This window comes from Nicotiana tomentosiformis, chromosome 9 (genome assembly GCF_000390325.3).
Source record: "Nicotiana tomentosiformis chromosome 9, ASM39032v3, whole genome shotgun sequence".
NCBI lineage: Eukaryota > Viridiplantae > Streptophyta > Magnoliopsida > Solanales > Solanaceae > Nicotiana > Nicotiana tomentosiformis.
This window is the reverse complement of record NC_090820.1, coordinates 12,897,172-12,916,489: the sequence shown is the minus strand read 5'-3', so window position 1 is coordinate 12,916,489 and position 19,318 is coordinate 12,897,172. Positions and strand designations below refer to the sequence as shown.

At 35.8% G+C, this 19,318-nt stretch overlaps 2 protein-coding genes and 1 long non-coding RNA gene across 3 annotated transcripts; all 3 read right to left on the bottom strand.

Annotated features, from left to right (window-relative positions):
* Positions 1-628: 628 nt before the first annotated feature.
* Positions 629-2,632, bottom strand: LOC138899604 (uncharacterized). The gene is made up of 2 exons (XR_011411338.1): positions 1,213-2,632; positions 629-1,137 (listed from the first exon to the last, which is right to left on the bottom strand). It is a non-coding gene; the product is annotated as an uncharacterized lncRNA (long non-coding RNA).
* An 8-nt stretch (positions 2,633-2,640) lies between these two features.
* On the bottom strand, positions 2,641-3,075 carry LOC138898402 (probable receptor-like protein kinase At1g33260). The gene has a single exon (XM_070184465.1). It carries the CDS (start codon positions 3,073-3,075, stop codon positions 2,641-2,643), a length of 435 nt encoding a protein of 144 aa, XP_070040566.1.
* Positions 3,076-13,224: 10,149 nt separating this feature from the next.
* LOC104098138 (photosynthetic NDH subunit of subcomplex B 5, chloroplastic-like) lies at positions 13,225-15,531 on the bottom strand. Its single transcript, XM_070186220.1, has 5 exons — positions 15,191-15,531; positions 14,896-14,956; positions 13,970-14,032; positions 13,639-13,697; positions 13,225-13,558 (listed from the first exon to the last, which is right to left on the bottom strand). Exons 1-5 carry the CDS (start codon positions 15,443-15,445, stop codon positions 13,322-13,324), a joined length of 675 nt encoding a protein of 224 aa, XP_070042321.1. The 5' UTR covers positions 15,446-15,531; the 3' UTR covers positions 13,225-13,321.
* Between the last annotated feature and the right edge of the window lie 3,787 nt (positions 15,532-19,318).

Below are 19,318 nucleotides of genomic sequence, written 5' to 3'. Positions count from 1 at the left end.
AAGTACCAAGTTGTATTGCTCAAGCTTTCCAAAAGAGTCTCTAGGCATGTGCCGGATCTTTCAAAAGTAGTACAATTGTGGAGGATCCGACACGGCGGGTCCTCCTGAGACCATAACTTGTAGTCTATCTTCACTACTAGAAATTCGCTATTTTTCGACTACCAAAATAGTCGGAAAGTAGTCGGAAAAGTACCTATTTCGACTACTTTCCGATTGATTTAGAGTAGACGAAAAAATGTAGGTCGGAAAAGTTTTTTCGCCAAAAATTCAAAAATGGAGCTATTTTCCGACTGAAGTAGTCGGAAAATTAAAAAAATTATTATTTATTTTAAAATATATTTTCGACTACTGTAGTCGGAATGTCATATAAATAATAATTACTTTTTAGGTATTTTTATTTTATTTTCCGACTACAGTAGTTGAAAAATGCATTATTCTAGGCACATTTTTTTACTACAATAGTCGGAAAATTGTGTTGATTTTTGGCAGAATACTGCCATTTTATTAGCACACCACCTATCAAATGACCAATACTATAACCAACCAATTCCAACTGCACAACCAATTCCAACTAAACAACCTAATAATCAAACCAACAAATTTCAACTTCAACAAACAAACACTCAAATACCATAATATCAAGCCAAAACATTAATGAAAGTCTAAATATTCAATATCAAGTCTAAGTAGCTAATACACATCGACACTAATATAATAAAGTCTAAACATATATACCATATCATCCAAATCTACCAGAAAGTCTAAATATAAAATCTAAACATCCAAGAATAATAATCAACTATAAACCACTACTACGCATCAGATTCAGTCTCTTCATCGTTATAAGAGTGAGGCATGTGTTTTTCATCTATTTATCCACTCTAGCAACTCAATTTGCTTTCACATTGCTTCCATTTCTTCCTAATTTTGCGCAGCAGGAGCATCCGAAAATAATGGCGATGGACGAAAAGAGGAAGGTTGTTGTACTCCAAGCCCGTAAACTCTTTCTTTGGATACACCACCTGCCACATCCATCCATATTGAAGTCATATCATCGGATGACGGTTGGATTGGGGTACCATCATCAGAAGTAGGCTACGTTTGACACCATTCATCCAAGATTCTATGATATCCATCCTGAAATAAAAGTAATAAAGGTTATATAAATAAATTAATATCAAAGTGAAAATAGTCTTAAAGTTATGATCTTACATATTGTTCTGATGCACGTGTATCAACCCATCCTTCTCTTGATTTTATCCATCATGCTCATCCGGAACGATAATCAGCCTACTATATACATCATATTGTGGAGTCTCTCTATCACTTCGACCCCGAGAAGCTACTAGTATAGCACTACCAATGGATGGTGATGTTGGTGGTCTAGAGACTCCAATATTTAACCTAGATACGCTAGGTGTGCTTGATGACGAAGATACAACTGGAGTCAATGAAGTAGACAGTGCTGAGGAGCTACCTTGTTGACTAATATAAAAATCGGGAGAATAATTTATATTTGGTGTGCGAATAAAATTAAGGTTAGAGCCAGAGTTCGTGCCAACTGAAGACATAGTTTTTACATTTGGGAAAAGCTCTTTCAATATCCTTGATAGCTATCCCTCTTTCAAGAGTTTTTCACATACATATCTATGGTCTATATTAAGTTTTTCTCAACAGACCATTTGACAAATGAAGGAGAAAAAAGTTGGTGTTAAACGCGTGGGCTATAAATCATAACAGAAAGATAAATGAACATAACTGAGCAATTTGTAAATCATAACCAAAAACAACCAGCATTCATGTTAAACAGAAAGTACATAGTTCGTAAGCTAGTTCATGCCAATAGAAATAAATGTCTCAATGAAGCAGAATCGCTTAGATAAGCATTGGATCTTCAAATTAAGTTGACACTAATAGATACAATGTAGACATTTAAGAGAAAATTTGTTACCTAAATCAAGCTCTTCAAAGGGCGAAAATTGGCAGTAGCTTCCTTGGAGGAGCAAGAATCAGTCTCCTTCACTTGGATTTCTCAAGTTTAGAGGTAGTCTTTGAACTTTAATTTAAGAAAAAGAGATCGGATTACTTAAGTATGATGGTTTATAATAATGTTTAGAGAATGGTTTTGCTAATTGAAGAAAGAGAGAGAAGCTTCGCCTAATCCGGCGAAAGAACGGTCAACTTACTGAAGTGGAGTGACTGGCAGTGGAGTGGTGGAGTGGTTGAGAGCAGCGTTAGGCGGTGAGAGAGAGAGGGGACTGAAAAAGAGAGGAGATGAGCGAAATAAAACCTAGTTGTGCAATTATTTTATTTTTTCTGACTACCGTAGTCGGAAATTTCTTTTTTATTTTGGTAAACAATTTGTTGACTTATTTTTTGATTATAGTGGTGGGCATCTTTAGTCGATTATTTAATTAAAATTGTGACCATGAAATTTGTGCATTGTCCGACTACTGTAGTCGGAAAAATAAAAATTAATTTTTTAGAAGTTACGACTACTGTAATCGGAAGATTGTTCAAACTTTTTTATTGACTTTCTCCCGACTATAGTGGTCGGAAAAATTAATTCCCGGTATTTTGCGCTAAATTTTATGACTATTATAGTCGAAATGGCAGTCGCCTACAAAATAAAAATAATAATTATAATTTTTCGACTATTATAGTCAGAAAATTACGACTACTATTTTGTAGTCGTAATTTGTAGTCAGAAAATAGCATTTTTCTGATAGTGCTTGCTTTGACTTGCCTTGGAGATAATCCCTCCTCTGATATATCAGAAAACAAATCAATACTTTTAGACAAGGCATAGACAATTTCCACCATACTTGGCCTTTTTGAAGGATCTTTATTCAAACAAGAAATGGCCACAGACATTACATTCATAACACTCTCCATTGTACATTCCTCTCTAAGAAGACTATCATCCATCCATTCTTGCAATTTCTTCACTTTTCTCTCTTCACTCCCTTCCAAGATTTCGCCAACTTTAGCCCACAAAACTTTCCCTTCATCGTCGATAGCTTCTCTCCCTGACATAAGCTCGAGCAACACAACCCCGAATGAGAAAACATCCATTTTAGTCGATACAATACCATCGGTGAGATACTCGGGGGGCAATGTAGCCCTGAGTTCGTGAGGTACTCGGGGGGCAATGTAGCCCTGAGTTCCTACAATGTGCATCGTTATCGCATTGCAGCCTAATTTAGCAAGTCCAAAATTTTTAACTTTGGCTCTCTTGGTTTGTTTTTTGTCGTGTGGAGAAAGGTGTGTTAAAAAAAATAATGGAGCTAAGAAGTTTATATATACGAAATTCTTGTGTTTTTCTTATAGTCTTGGTTTTTGACCATTAATGGGAGATAGGTTTTTTTTTCATTTGATTGGTGTTTGTTGTTTAATTTCTCATATGGTCTTGTCTGGAACATTGATGGAAAATGTAGGTTTTCCAATTTGACGGTCCCACATAGAAGACTTTTTGGTCAACCTTATTGCAGAAAATACTCTTATTTATCTTTTGTTGTTTTCTGCATATTATTAGACTGCAAAATGTTTTCACATGTTTGGACTTGTTATCAGCCTTTTAGACACATCATTTTCTAATAAAGTAGTATAAGTATATATAAAAATATCACAACAGTGGAAATATTAGAAAATTAAGAGGGTTTGGCTTCTTTATGATTGGAATGTTTATTAGACTAGAAACTCAACTTTTTTTAGGTATGGAAAAATATCATATTATTATAAAAGCAGTATTAGACAAAAAAAATTCCAAAATCAAAAGCCAACTTTGGTCAAGAATCCTATAATACCAAATTCCAAATTCCAAACTCCATTGCTTTAAAGGACTTTGAGAGAAACCGTACGAAACCTCAGTTTAATGAATTGTCGTGTCTCAATATAATATGTGGATGACTTGGATATATATTGGAAGACCAAGACTTTTAAACTTGACAATGGTGCCTCGGCGTATTGGAGAGGTCATCAAAAGGACTTGTCATCAAAGCTAAGTGTCTGTTTCTATATCACTGCAGTTACAGTGAAAGTCTTGACTAAGTTCATTTGAACAAGTCAAGGTCACTTTCTCTTCTTTTTTTTTAAACAATGGTGTCCGGATATTGCATGTATCTCTATTATTCTAACCAATCCCAACGATAATAGAAGCGAGTCGCTTCCAGCCTGTCTTATAGTTGTAGTCTTTTAGCTTATGTAGTCGTCGGCTTTCCTACACGCATGCGTCCGCCAGAATGCCTCCTTGGTTCGGAACGAAGCCAAGCTAATACATACGATAGACGAAAGAAAGATCCCCCATTTTATAGCGCCTGGGGAATACAAGTTTGATCGAGGTTTGGATAGGAAAGGTGGAAGAAAGGGCCCGGGATGGATTTAGGAGTCTTTGTGCGTGCCGTATGCGGTGAGAGTCGCACATACGGTAACGAGGGGGGTTCGCGTCTATACGTGCAGTATGGTGCTTAAGCCTATCCACCCTATTTGTTCCATGATCTATGGGTCTAATGGAGTTACCCACTTCGATCAATTAGCCAAGATTTTGACCGGATACGAAATCACTGATGCTCGATCTAGTGGTATTTTTATGGGAATTCTATTTATCGTTGTAGGATCCCTATTCAAGATCACTGCAGTTCCGTGTGCTAGTAAAGTTACACAGTGGTAGTTGAAAATACTGGAAACCTACATATAAGGTGCAAGAATCTTTTAATGGCGTGAGGCTTTTTGGTAAAAATTATGCGGGCTAGCCCGATGCAAATAATATCACACTATGTTAAGAGTATTTGCGGGCTGGTTGAACCCAACAATTGCTATCAGAGCTGAGGTTCGACGGGACGAGTATGATGATGGCAGATAAATACTCTGATAATGCGGAATGTGGGCGACACACAGTGAATCTCGAAATGGTGGTGATGAGTCACGTAGAACTTAGTTCGAAGTACGGATTTGGCCTAAAATGGACAGTATCGCACTATGTTATCTTTAGGCCGTTTTAATCCAAAATTATTGCATAATGTTGCCTCTCAAGTAACTACGTCCGTCAAAACTTGGATAGATGATTAAAAATTAGTAATATTTTTTTTCCAAAGAAAAAAAGTCGTGCTCTATCCCCTAACGAGTGGAGTTAGAAATATGAAAGCACCAAACAAGAAAAAGAGCACATGATGAAAGAAAGCACATAGGATAGTTGAACATGACAATTTTTGCTCCAATCAAGCTTCATCTCGCGCATTTGTTACCTTTGCTGATTGGTAATTAATTAAATCAGTGAGCATGTCGACATTTCTATTGCAGCCAGTGGCGGAGCCACTCATTGGCAAGGGAGTAAATTGACACCCTCCGTTCGAAATTTATACCGCATAGATACCAAACTTTCTGGTTTCACCTTTTCACTTACTTTCAAATTCATCAGTACTAGTATCATAGTTAATGGACCTAATCTTACAAGTAGGAAAGATCTTTTAATTGGGTGAAATTCAAAAATAGCCAGATTTATAAGTAGTAATTCAAAAATAATCACTGTTTCAAAAGTAATCGAAATTTAGCCACTTTTTGTGTAAAGATAAATCTGAACGAAAATACTGTTCAAAATTCGAAAAATATTCCAGCATAATATACCGGAGTTCGATTTTTTTACATGTGAACTTCCAGCATAATATATTGGAGTTCGAGTATATTATGCTGGAACTCTAGTATATTACAATAGAATTCCAGTATAAATACACTGAAACTCTATCATAATATACTGGTCCAGCATAATATGCTGGAAGTTCATACACATGTGCTCCAATCTCCCGTATATTATGCTGGAATTTTTCATGTTACAGTATAATAGTGGCTATTTTTTAATGACTTTACAAATACTGGCTATTTTACAATTACCAATCCAAAAACTGGCTAACCCGTGCTATTTTTACCTTTTAATTCCTCTTGACTTGTAAGTCTTCGTTAGTTATATTTGGCTCAACATGTGGTTAGGAATATTTGGCCCAACATGTGGTGAGACAGACTTGACAGTTACCCTTCAGCAAAAGACAAATTCAGAATTTTAAGTCACTGAGAAATTCTTTCTTTTTCCTAAAAATAACTCATTAATCATCACTAGAACATGCGAAAGATATAACTAATAAAATATTATTCCCGCCAATATTGCTGTATTTATAAATAATAATTCTACAAAATATAAGTTAACGTAATGAAACAGTAATTAATTCGAGCCCACTGAATTCACAGTATTTCCTTAAGGAATTTAATCCCCTCCTAGTACCCAAGGTAATGGATTATTTCCTCCCAGGATAGAACGAATCACACACTGGTGTAGCGGTACTTCAAACCTCAGTGTTTCAGCGAACACAAAGTTCGGTAGCAAATCACACTTACAGTTGCTTTGTTTGAAGTTAAAACAATGCAGAACAAAGGAGTAGAAACTCAGAAAATCGTATGAAAATGCTGAGAGGAAGGAGTGCAATATATAGCCAAATCTGTTGAGCGATTTTTAGTTTGTTGTTCTTGTGTGTTGTGTGTTGTGTGTCTTTCTTCAACATCCGCTGCACATATATATAGCAGTCAGTGTTGAAGAAGACCAAACGTCCACCCTCAATGGTGGAGCAAGCATTACCTTGTTTGTGGAGCAAGCACATTCATGATGGGAAGAGCATTAGACGGCTGCCAAATGGTCAATACACGGATTGAAAAATATCCGTTATAAATGCGGATAATCTTACGTTAATATTTACTATTAACAAATAAATTTTATCCAAAAAATTAATTAATCAATCGATCATTTGACCAAATCCAAATTCAAATCCAAATCCAAATTCGAATCCGAATCCGAATCCGAATCCGAAGCCGAAGCCGAAGCCGAAGCCGTAGCCGAAGCCGAGCCGAGCGAGCGACGACGACGACGGCACGAGGCTTGCTTTCTTCTTAACTCTTTAAGAGCTACAAGAAGAGCAATTATATATATACCCACCAAAATTCTTTTCCTCTTCCAATATGGGACAATGTCTCATTGTCAAGAGGGGAAAACTTAAAATTTTACTCAAAAATTTCATTTTCCCTCCATTTTCCATTCACCCTCATTTTAAGACTGTTTCATCTTAAAACAAAAACCTCAACAATCCCCCACATGAATGGGGAATGGCTATATCACGGAAGTATGCATGAAAAAACTGTGTGATTTACAAGTAAGGATTAATCGCATCTGGATTAGTAGGTTTTCCTTTGAACTTTCCGTAGTAAATTTATGTCGGATATACTCGGTCAATCGGTAGATTTGATATCTTTGAACCGTCGATCTTTGGTGTATACCTAGACAACCATAAGTCACACAATCAACCCTTAACCGTCTTTGGTTCTCATTGTTGTGTTCGTTTCAGCCATGAACACCGCCTGGTTTCATAAGTGCATAGAGAACTAGCCTTACAAAGTTCTCCTTAAAGCGGCTAACACTTCACACTTACATAGATGATTTCTAAATGTGTCATCCTGTAGATACACTATTCGATATACCCCGTATCAAATTTAGAAATCATTAAAAAGCCTTAATGCTTTATCCTTGGTACTGAACATTGTCTCATCACGAGAACGGACTAAAATTTTATTTGACAATGTTGAACCGTCATTAATGACTTTGTTTGATCTCCTTGAACCTAGATCTTGGGATCTCCAGTCTTCTAGGTAGAGTTACCGCCACAATGACTTGTTCTCGGCCATAGCCCCATTCCCCTTGATGATTTCTCAACTACCTCTCTAGTTAGGCCTTTTGTAAGTGGATCCGACACATTATCACTTGACTTTACATAGTCAATCGTGATAATTCCTCTAGAGAGTAATTGCCTAATGGTTTTATGTCTTCATCGTATATGACGAGATTTACCGTTATACATGACGCTCTCAGCCCTTCCAATTGCCGCTTGACTATCACAATGTATGCATATTGGTGCCAATGGTTTGGGCCAAAATGGAATGTCTTACAAGAAATTCCGGAGCTATTCAGCTTCTTCACCGGCTTTATCTAAGGCTATGAATTCAGCCTCCATTGTAGAGCGGGCAATACATGTTTGTTTGGACAACTTCCAAGATACCGCTCCTCCACTAATAGTGAATACATATCCACTCGTGGACTTAGAATCAGTTGAACCGGTGATCCAATTTGCATCACAGTATCCCTCAATCACCGCAGGAAATTTACTGTAGTGCAATTCAAAGTTCTGGGTATGTTCTAAATATCCCAAAACTCGTTTCATTGCCATCCAATGAGATTGGCCTGGATTGCTCATATATCGACTCAGTTTACTTATAGCACAAGCTATATCTGATCGTGTACAATTCATGATATACATTAAGCATCCCAACACACGAGCATAATCCAATTGTGATATGCTTTGGCCTTTGTTCTTTGCTAATGCAAGATTCACGTCAATTGGAGTCTTTGCAACTTTAAAGCCCAAGTGCTTGAATTTTTCAAGTACTGTCTTAATATAATGAGATTGTGACAATGCCAGACCTTGAGGAGTCTTATGGATCTTAATTCCCAGAATTAAATCAGCAACTCCCAAGTCTTTCATATCAAACTTGCTATTGAGCATACGCTTAGTAGCATTTATGTTGGCAATGTCATTACTCATTATCAGCATATCATCCACATATAGGCAAACAATGACTATGTGATTTGGAACATTTTTAATGTACACACATTTATCACATTCATTTATCTTAAAACCATTTGACAACATTGTTTGGTCAAATTTCGCATGCCATTGTTTGGGTGCTTGTTTTAGTCCGTAAAGAGACTTAACAAGTCTACATACCTTCTTTTCTTTACCTGGAACCACAAACCCTTCAGGTTGTTCCATGTAAATTTCTTCCTCCAACTCTCCATTTAAGAAGGCCGTCTTAACATCCATTTGATGAATTTCAAGACCATACACTGCAGCTAATGCTACTAACATCCGTATGGACGTAATTCTTGTAACTGGAGAGTATGTATCAAAGTAGTCTAGACCTTCTCGTTGTCTATACCCTTTGACTACGAGCCTTGCCTTGAATTTATCAATAGTGCCATCATCTTTGATTTTTCTCTTAAAAATCTATTTAGAACCCAAAGGTTTATTTCCAAGAGGAAGATCAACCAATTCCCATGTATGGTTGTTCAATATGGATTCTATTTCACTATTGACTGCCTCTTTCCAAAACAATGATTCCGAAGAAGTCATAGCTTCTTTAAATGTTTGAGGCTCATTCTCCAATAAGAAAGTCACAAAATCTGGTCCAAATGAAGTAGACGTTCTTTGACGTTTACTACGTCTTGGATTCTCCTGATTACATGTACTTTCTTTTGTTTCTTCCCGAGGTCGTTTAGATCCTTCACCAAATGACGCACATTCCTTTTTATACGGATATATATTTTCAAAAAACTCAGTATTATCTGATTTTATAACCGTATTATTATGAATGTCAGGATTTTCTGATTTATGAACCAGAAATCGATATGCTTTACTATTTGTCGCATATCCTATGAAAACACAATCAACGGTTTTCGGTCCTATCTTTACCCTTTTGGGTTTAGGAACTTGCACTTTTGCCAAACACCCCCACACTTTAAAATAATTCAAGTTGGGCTTCCTTCCTTTCCATTTTTCATATGGAATGGATTGTGTTTTGCTATGGGGCACTCGATTTAATATTCGATTAGCCGTAAGAATGGCTTCCCCCCACAAGTTCTGTGGCAAACCAGAACTTATCAACAACGCATTCATCATCTCCTTTAATGTGCGATTCTTTCTTTCCGCAATCCCATTAGATTGGGGCGTGTAAGGGGCCGTTGTTTGATGAATAATTTCATATTCTAAACATATTTCTTCAAAAAGAGATTCATATTCACCACCCCTATCACTTCTTATCATTTTTACTTTCTTGTTAAGTTGCGTTTCAACTTCATTTTTGTATTGCCTGAATGCGTCTATTGCTTCATCTTTACTATTCAGTAGGTAAACATAGCAATATCGAGTACCATCGTCAATAAAAGTTATGAAATACTTCTTTCCACCGCGAGATGGTATTGACTTCATGTCACAAATATCTGTGTGAATTAAGTCTAAAAGATTTGAATTTCTTTCAACTGACTTATAAGGATGTTTAACATACTTAGATTCCACACATGTTTGACATTTTGATTTTTCGCATTCAAACTTGGGCAGTACTTCCAAGTTAATTATTTTCCGCAAGGTTTTATAATTGACATGACCCAAACGTACATGCCATAAATCATTTGACTCAAGTAAGTAAGAAGAAGCTGAAATATTATTATTATTTTCCACAACCATTACATTTAGATTGAAAAGGCCCTCGGTGAGGTAACCTTTTTCCTACAAATATTTCATTCTTACTAATGACAACCTTGTTGGACACAAAAACGCACTTAAAACCGTGCTTAACAAGAAGTCCAGTAGAGACTAAATTCTTTCTCATTTCGGGAACATGAAGGACATTGTTCAAAGTCATGACCTTGCCAGAAGTCATTTTCAGAAATATCTTCCCATATCCTTCAACTTTTGCTGTTGAAGCATTTCCCATATAAACTGTCTCTCCGGGTCCAGCAGGAGCATAAGTAGCAAAAGCTTCTCTAACTGCACAAACATGGCGAGTGGCTCCTGAATCAAACCACCACAGTTTAGGATTTCCCACCAAGTTACATTCAGAAAGCATGGCACACAAGTTATCAACATCATCATGGTTTACTACCATGTTTGCTTGACCCCTTTTCTTGTCTTTCTTCGGAGCACGACACTCCGTAGATTTGTGTCCGGTTTTTCCACAGTTGTAGCAGTTTTCACTGAACCGCTTCTTGCTTGGGTTGTATTTCGGACCAGAAGCCTTCTTCCTCTTTTTGTTATCTTCAACAATATTTGCTCCCATTATTGTTGAATTTCCACGGCCTCTCCTTTCAGCAGCTTTATTGTCCTCTTCGATTCTCAACCGAACAATGAGATCTTCAAGGGACATTTCCTTTCGTTTGTGTTTCAAATAATTTTTGAAGTCCTTCCACAACGGAGGCAACTTCTCAATCATTGCTGCTACTTGGAATGCTTCGTTGATGACAAGACCTTCAGCAAGTAGATCATGAATAATCACTTGCAATTCCTGGACTTGGGTAATAACAGACTTACTATCTACCATTTTGTAGTCCAAAAATTTTGCGGCAACGAATTTCTTTATCCCGGTATCTTCAGTTTTACATTTCTTTTCAAGCGCATTCCACAATTCTTTTGACGTCTCAACGCTACTGTATACATTATACAGATTATCATTAAGTCCGCTAAGAATATAATTCTTGCATAAAAAAATCAGAATGCTTCCACGCTTCAATCACGAGAAAGCGTTCATTATCTGGAGTTTTATCTGGCAGATCAGGAACATCTTCCTTGATGAACTTCTGTAGACATAACGTAGTTAAGTAGAAGAACATCTTCTGCTTCCAGCGCTTGAAATCAATCCCGAAAAATTTTCTGGGTTTTTCTGCGGGTGCCAACGCCGGTGTTCGGCTTGTCGATGCGTTGGCGGTCACCATCGGAACAGCTTAATTTTCGCTTTTAGTCGTCATTTTTCTGTAAAAGAATGACACAAACAAACGTTTAATAAACGTTTTCAAACTGGAGTAAAAATTACGTAGATTTTAATCTTCTAATAAAACGCCACGAAGGCTTTACTCTCCAAAACGGGAGTACACAAAACCACAAAGGTTTTAGTTTGCAGAATAATAAGAATAACACAAATACAGAAATAAATATTAAATTCCTTAAGATTGTTATTCCCGCCAATATTGTTGTATTTGTAAATAATAATTCTATAAAATATAAGTTAACGTAATGAAACAGTAATTAATTCGAGCCCACTGAATTCACAGTGTTTTCTTAAGGAATTTAATCCCCTCCTAGTACCCAAGGTGATGGATTATTTTCTCCCAGGATAGAATGAATCACACACTGGTGTAGTGGTACTTCAAACCCCAGTGTTTCAGCGAACACAAAGTTCAGTAGCAAATCATACTTACAGTTGCTTTGTTTGAAGTTAAAACAATGCAGAACAAAGGAGTAAAAACTCAGAAAATCGTATGAAAATGCTGAGAGGAAGGAGTGCAATGTATAGCCAAATCTGTTGAGCGATTTTCAGTTTGTTGTTCTTGTGTGTTGTGTGTTGTGCGTCTTTCTTCAACATCTGCTACACATATATATAGCAGCCAGTGTTGAAGAAGACCAAACGTCCACCCTCCATGGTAGAGCAAGCATTAGCTTGTTTGGGGAGCAAGCACATTCATGTTTGTGGAGCAAGCACATTCATGGTGGGAAGAGCATTAGGCGGCTGCCAAATAGTCAATACACGGATTGAAAAATATCCGTTACAAATGCGGTTTGGTCCAAAATCCAAATCCAAATCCAAATCCAAATCCGTAACCGAAGCCGAGCCGAGCGAGCGACGACGACGGCACGAAGCTTGCTTTCTTCTTAACTCTTTAAGAGCTACAAGAAGAGCAATTATATATATACCCACCAAAAATCTCTTCCTCTTCCAATATGGGACAATGTCTCATTGTCAAGAGGGAAAACTTAAAATTTTACTCAAAAATTTTATTTTCCCTCCATTTCTCATTCACCCTCATTTTAAGACTATTTCATTTTAAAACGAAAACCTCAACATAAAAGGGGGAGCACATACACAGTCCTAGGTATCCTCATGAAAATCTCAAACAATAAGGTAAGAAATATGTTCACTTTTATAAGTTATTTCAGATACACAGGATTCATATAGAATCTCATGAAAAACAGAACAACCATGGTGCTTGGAAATAATACACATTTTTCATAAGCCTCATTTACCACAATCATCTTTGTAATGAAGGAATCTAACTTTCCTAGTGATCCAGTTGAGAGCATAGCGCATGAGACAGGTAAGATGATCGTCAACGGATCGATACAAGGGTTACAGACTCACAATGACCAATTTAGACGATAATAAGTGGTACATTGTCTCCCATGAGTAACTTTTTCTTTTTAAATAACGGTGGTGTGTAAATCAGCTTACACGCACCTCGACTATTTTACCTGATACTTGTTTTTGCCCACCGACACAAATACTAGGGAACTCTGACTAGCCAAGGAAATTAAACAATCCATAACCAATTCTGTCGTGCTCTAGTTCCTCTAATCTACAAACATTAACTAATTATGAAAAAGATATCATTCACATGAAATGTCATATATACATTGATTATACAACTAAATCGACGATCCGAAACACAATTTATTTCATTGTACTTTTATCTTTTCATGATATCATCCTTTTGAAGCTTAACAGTGAAATCCCAGATATCACCATATTTCTCATTGAATTCCCAAATATCCATGGTGTTATAATCCGATATTAACTTGTCTCGAGCTCCTCGTTCCATGTTATATATCTGAGGCTCAAAATTGTGAGCTTCACTTGGTTTGTCCATCTCAATAATGCAAAACACAATTGTAAACACAGCTGCTCCAATATATAAGTACTCTCCCTGCATGTCAAGAGGTGAAAACACCAGACTTTAGTTTGCTAGAAAAGGGCGTTTTCGAGTGTCAAATTTCGTCGACTTACTGGAACATTGAAGTACATTCCAGCAGCAATTGCTGGTAGGAATAGCCATGAAATAATACCTATTTTGGAAACACCAGAAAACAAGGTGAACTTTATTATGTGAAATGCAACAACAACAACAATAATAACAAATGTAGTATAATCCCACAAAGTGGGCCTGAGAAGTATAGAGTGTACACAACCTTACGCCTACCTTGAGAAGGTAGAGAGACTGTTTCCGATATACTCCCGACACAAGTAAAGATGAAAAGAAATAGATACTATTATGTGAAACGCATGAGTAAATAAACGGACGTTAACGATCATATGGTTGGTAATGTGTTATATATACCTTGAAATCCTCTTGGTGGTGCAACAGCTTCATAATCTTCTTTTATGGATTCCCAAAATGTAGCTGCAATGCAAGTTCAAATCATGAATTTATTCCACGGATGATAGGACTAACTTATCAGATAGCTGAGATCATATCGAACATAAAGATCAAAGTCTTTTTTGTCATACTAAAGCCAATAGAGAACTTAACTAGTAAATGAAGTATTTCCTACATTTCTAAGTATGTGATACAGTTCATTTTAAGAGATTAAATTGACCATATTTTGTTAGGCTAAACAGCTACAGTAAGTTGCATAATCTGGAAGTCTGAACTTTAAAATGATACCGAAGTGTTTCTAAAAGTTGGGATCAAGTTAACTACTAGCAGCGTCTGAGTCAAGATTTGAACTTTGTGGGATCTAAACTCTAAGATAATGACATTAGGCGTTAGTACTGGTTCTGAATTTAATTTCCGTACATAATTAATAAATTTTTATAACACAAATCCAGGGTTTAGACTAAAGTTACTAGGTTCGGCCGAACCCGTACATATATAATCATCTTGCTTCTCCCCTAACTACTAGTTTGGACATAAATTTTTCTCAGTTTTCTGAAATAGAATTTTACATATTTACAAATTATACAGAAAGTTCTATAAGCCAACAAAGTTAATCATTCAAATATTGTAGTAAAAAATTGTTCCTCAAAATAATAACTTTTTTTGGTTTTTCACCCGGTGTCCGATATCCGCATTGGAGCTCGATTATATTCGGATTCATGCCGCATAGGGCCCCATTCGGGGAAAGCGCTCACTATCAATAATTTTTCCATACCCAGGCTCGAACCCGAGACCTTTGGTTAAGGAAAGAACAGTTTCATCCCCTGCACCACATCCTTTGGTGGTCCTCAAAATAATAACAGTGTCGTATATATGGGATTATGTACCTTTATCTTCACTCTCAAAATAGGTGTGATGATCATCGTACTTTCCAAACACAAAATCTTCCTGCAACAATCGAAAATACTATTTCTTTATGACATGCCTATATGCAAATTCATAGAACAATTATGAACATTTCACGGGTTCGACCTGTGAAAGCAGCTACTAATGCTTGAGTTAGGGTAGACTGTCTGTGTGGGTCCGGCCCTTCCCGAACCCTACCAGAATGCATGATGCTTTGTGCATCGGGCTGCTTGTAACAATAAATAGATAAATCAAAGAGGAATAGAGAAACATTACAATTTCAATGCCATTAGTTCTCCATCTATCAACAGGATCTTCATTAATGTCTGGCTCTATCTCCGTCAACCCTGCATACAATCTTGTTGATGACCTCATTCCACTACATTTTGTACCAATTTTCAAAGAAATAGAGCATTGGTTTCCTCGAAAAAGAAAATTATATTTTAGTTGAGATTCTCCAGATTTTGTTGACAGTACTGGATTGGGAACTGGAACAGTGGAGAGTAGTGAAATTGTTACTGAATCCGCCATTGTTGAGTGGTGCTGCTCTGTTTCAGCTGGTTTAATCTGCTGGCATTTCTATGTTTTGTAGTTTATCCATATTTTGATTGGTAACGGCTATACGTGGATAAGGCTATATATTATGGTGGCTTATATTTTTGTTTTGGCTCTTATGTTCTAATTGTTTCCCTTCAAAACAGAGATTAATGGTCGGAGTTGCACTTTTGGATTCAATCAAAATCTGTTTTGTATATAGGGTGCACACTACTAATATATCACTATTTTCTAAAAACATATAGTAGAGTTTTTACCGAACTTTACGGGTGCCGATGATCCCTCTCAGTATAGCATAGGTCCGCTTCTGCTTCTAAATATACTCCCTCTAATCCACTGCAGTTATTATGTTTTTCTTTTACACGTCTCTTAAAAAGGTATTAATAAGAAGACATTTTGACTACTATATCCTATTTAATACTTTTCACTTTTAGGTTTTTCCATGATATGTCGTTAATATTTTTACTTTCCGGAACATTTACTGCTTAGGGCAAAATTGGTTAAAAAGTAATTAAGTTATATTGTAATTTTCTAAAATGAAAATTATTTTAGACTAGATATATTAAGGGAAAATGCATAAGTACGCCCAACCTAAGACCAGAGTTCCAACTACACACCTTTCCTTTGTTTCATATATGTATAATTTTTTTATGAAAGTGTGATTTGTGTGTTTGAGAGGGAGAAAAAGAGAAAGAGGATTAAACAAAATAATTAAAGAAGAAGACCATAAAAGTCGCCGGCGAGTGCTGTATGTTATTGACGGGAATGATGAAGTGTAGGAGAAGAAGGAAACGACAAAGAAAAGGAAAAGAAAAAAAAGTAAAAAATTATATATCTCACTAAAAATATATTAAAAAAATTAAAAATTATTTTTTTTTGCTTCTCACTCTCCCAAGGAGTGAAATACACATACTCTGCAACGTAAGCTTTAAGGGTGTAAATAATTCTACTTTAAAAAAGTTTAGGGAATAATAGAACTCCCGCAAAGATAGAGTGTATAGTTGAAAATCCGACAATAGGTGAGGGGTACTTATGCATTTTCCCTTATATTTAATAACCACAGCAACTAATATGGGCCAGAGAGAGTATGCTCTACATTTTCACTTTCCTTATACAGTCAATTCACAGTGTTAATTTTTATAATGAAAGTAAGGGTGGTTTAGTTCACGGTCTACTTGTGCAAGAACTAACAATACATGCATATTATGCAAGGATTGCCATTCTAAGGGTGTCTATAAATACAGGGAAAAGGGCCAAATATACCCCTCTACTTTCATATATTGTCTGCATTTAACTTCCGTTATACTATCGGGTCAAATTTATCCCTATCGTTATACTATCGGGCCAAATTTACTCCTACAATAAGCAAACTTTTAAAAATACTTCTTGATTTTATTTAAATCACTTGTTGTTCTTCTTGATCCACTATTAATTTAAAAAATTACTATTGATGTGAATGCTAAAGTTACAAGACTATACAAATTATTCATAATTTTTTTTTATTACCAATGCACCCATTTCTCCTTTTATAATAAATAAAATTTGTTTAAAATTTTATTTATTTTTCAATCATATACACACCGTAGAATTTAATGGGTCTATTTATTATGTATTATATGCAGCTGATCATCATGTATGTACATGTATATTCAAATATATTTTGTCATTGCCTGGTTAGTATAGAGTTCGATCGACTAACTTAAGAGTGCAAAATGTGTAGACATTTAATTAAAGTAAAGTTGATGTCACGACCCAAAATTCCACCACAGGCGTTGTGATGACACCTAGTCTCTAAGACTAGGTAAGCCGATTTTCATTACATTTCGAACCCATTTTTTTTATATAAATTAATACACGTGTTGAAAACCAACAGCGGAAACAGTTATGAAAAACTCCCAAGACTGGTAGTACTAGGTTACAAACTCTAACTGAATATATGAAATGATCTCAAGGATCGAATACTCAATACTGTTTGATTAATAATTAATAGTACAATAAAATGAAAAGACTTCAAGGGACTACGACGACCAAGCAGCTCTACCTTGAATCCTTGCGATCACACTTTAACTCTGTCCGAGTCCGATAGCTCCAATACCTGGCTCTGTACAAAAATGTGCAGAAGTGTAGTATGAGTACACCACGGCCGGTACCCAATATGTATCAAGACTAACCTCAGTGGAGTAGAGACGAGATACAATCAAGACACTTACTAGTCTAATAGCCTATGCAATAAGATATACAAAATAATAGCAAACAAATAACAATAAGGGCAACAAGAACACCATTAATAACGCTCAACAATTTATAAATATAAGTACACCCAATTAAATCAAGTATTTCTAATAAATATCTTTCACATATAATTTTTCCGAATAAATCTCTTTCAAATATAATTCCTTCAAATGAATATCTCTCAAATATACTTCCTTTAAATAAATCTCTCTCAAATATAATTTCTTCAAATAAATACCTTTCGAATGTAATTCTTTCAAATAAATATTTTTAAATAAAAATCCTTCCAAATAAATATTTTGAATACAATTCTTTCAATTAAAAAGTCACCATGTGACACTTCATTTCATAATCATACAACTATGGGTCTCAACCCATTTTTATATTTTTCATAAATACGGGTCTCAACCCACTTTCATATTTCCACGGCACTTCGTGCCTATAATTAAATCATCATATTTTTCCGGCACTTCGTGCCCTCATTTCATATCACAACTGCACGGACAATTCACGTGCAAATATCATCATTATTTACTCACGGCACCCCGTGCCCACATTTCATATCATAATCCGCTTGGCAATGGCCACAGACCCCAATTTCAACATAAATCAGACTATTACCAATTTACCAATAACAAGACTAATTGCACAAGATATAAAAATAAAAACAATGAAAATCACAACATCAAATAAAAATTTTCAATGCAACAACCCCACATCATCACATATCATCCCTGACAATAGCCACTCTTATCTCTCCTATAGCCACCTTTATCACTCCTATAATAGCCTCATTTATCCCTCCGCTCTGACATTATCAATAGCCACCCTTATCGCTCCTATAGCCACCTTTATCGCTCCGCCCAGATAATACCCCAACACACATAACAACAGCGAAATACCTCATTTATACCCACATAATATCAACAGTGAAATGCTACCCTTATATCCTCAAAATGATAACTCAATTAACACACAATTTACACGAAATATTATCACGGCAATGTAACAAAAATCAATTCATATCACAATTTGACCAATAGCCACAACCGATTCCAAGGATATAACAAAATCAATTAATTTCACAACTAATTGCCCAAGGCTCCCCACAATGTATATAAAATCTGAAAAATAATCAACAGAGATAGAAAAATAATCAACATAGGGCACACCTTCATTAATCCAAATTTAGATAATTATATTAACACTTCTTCTTAAGCTTGCTTAATTAATTATTTGCATAGGAAAAATTCATAATGAAATCAAATTCCAAGAAATATCAAACCATCAAACTCACGGAAATCACATAACTATAAAAGGAATAATTACATCGAATTTTCATATAAAAACAAGTTCAATAATTGTGATTTGAGGCATGGCAATTAGATGATTAAATATATACCAACGATTATTCAATTTACTACACAATATGTCCAAGACTTTAACTCAATAAATTTTGCACATATAAGCCCGAGTATGTACTAGTCACCTCGCGTACACGGCTTTTCACATTTCACAAATGGCACATAAGACTCGATGCTTAAGGGGTAATTCCCCCACTCGAGGTTAAGCAAGACACTTACCTTTTTGAAGTTAGGCCGATATTCCAAAATCACC

What these genes read in the sequence shown, in the direction of transcription:
- LOC104098138 (XM_070186220.1), bottom strand. Translation starts at nt 15,445, where the DNA reads ATGGCGGATTCAGTAACAATTTCACTACTCTCCACTGTTCCAGTTCCC. An exon ending in TTTTGAGAGTGAAGATAAAG is followed by an intron (nt 14,033 to 14,895) that starts GTACATAATCCC and finishes CTTGCATTGCAG; the next exon opens with CTACATTTTGGGAATCCATA. An exon ending in ACCACCAAGAGGATTTCAAG is followed by an intron (nt 13,698 to 13,969) that starts GTATATATAACA and finishes TTTCCAAAATAG; the next exon opens with GTATTATTTCATGGCTATTC.
- LOC138898402 (XM_070184465.1), bottom strand. Translation starts at nt 3,075, where the DNA reads ATGGATGTTTTCTCATTCGGGGTTGTGTTGCTCGAGCTTATGTCAGGG.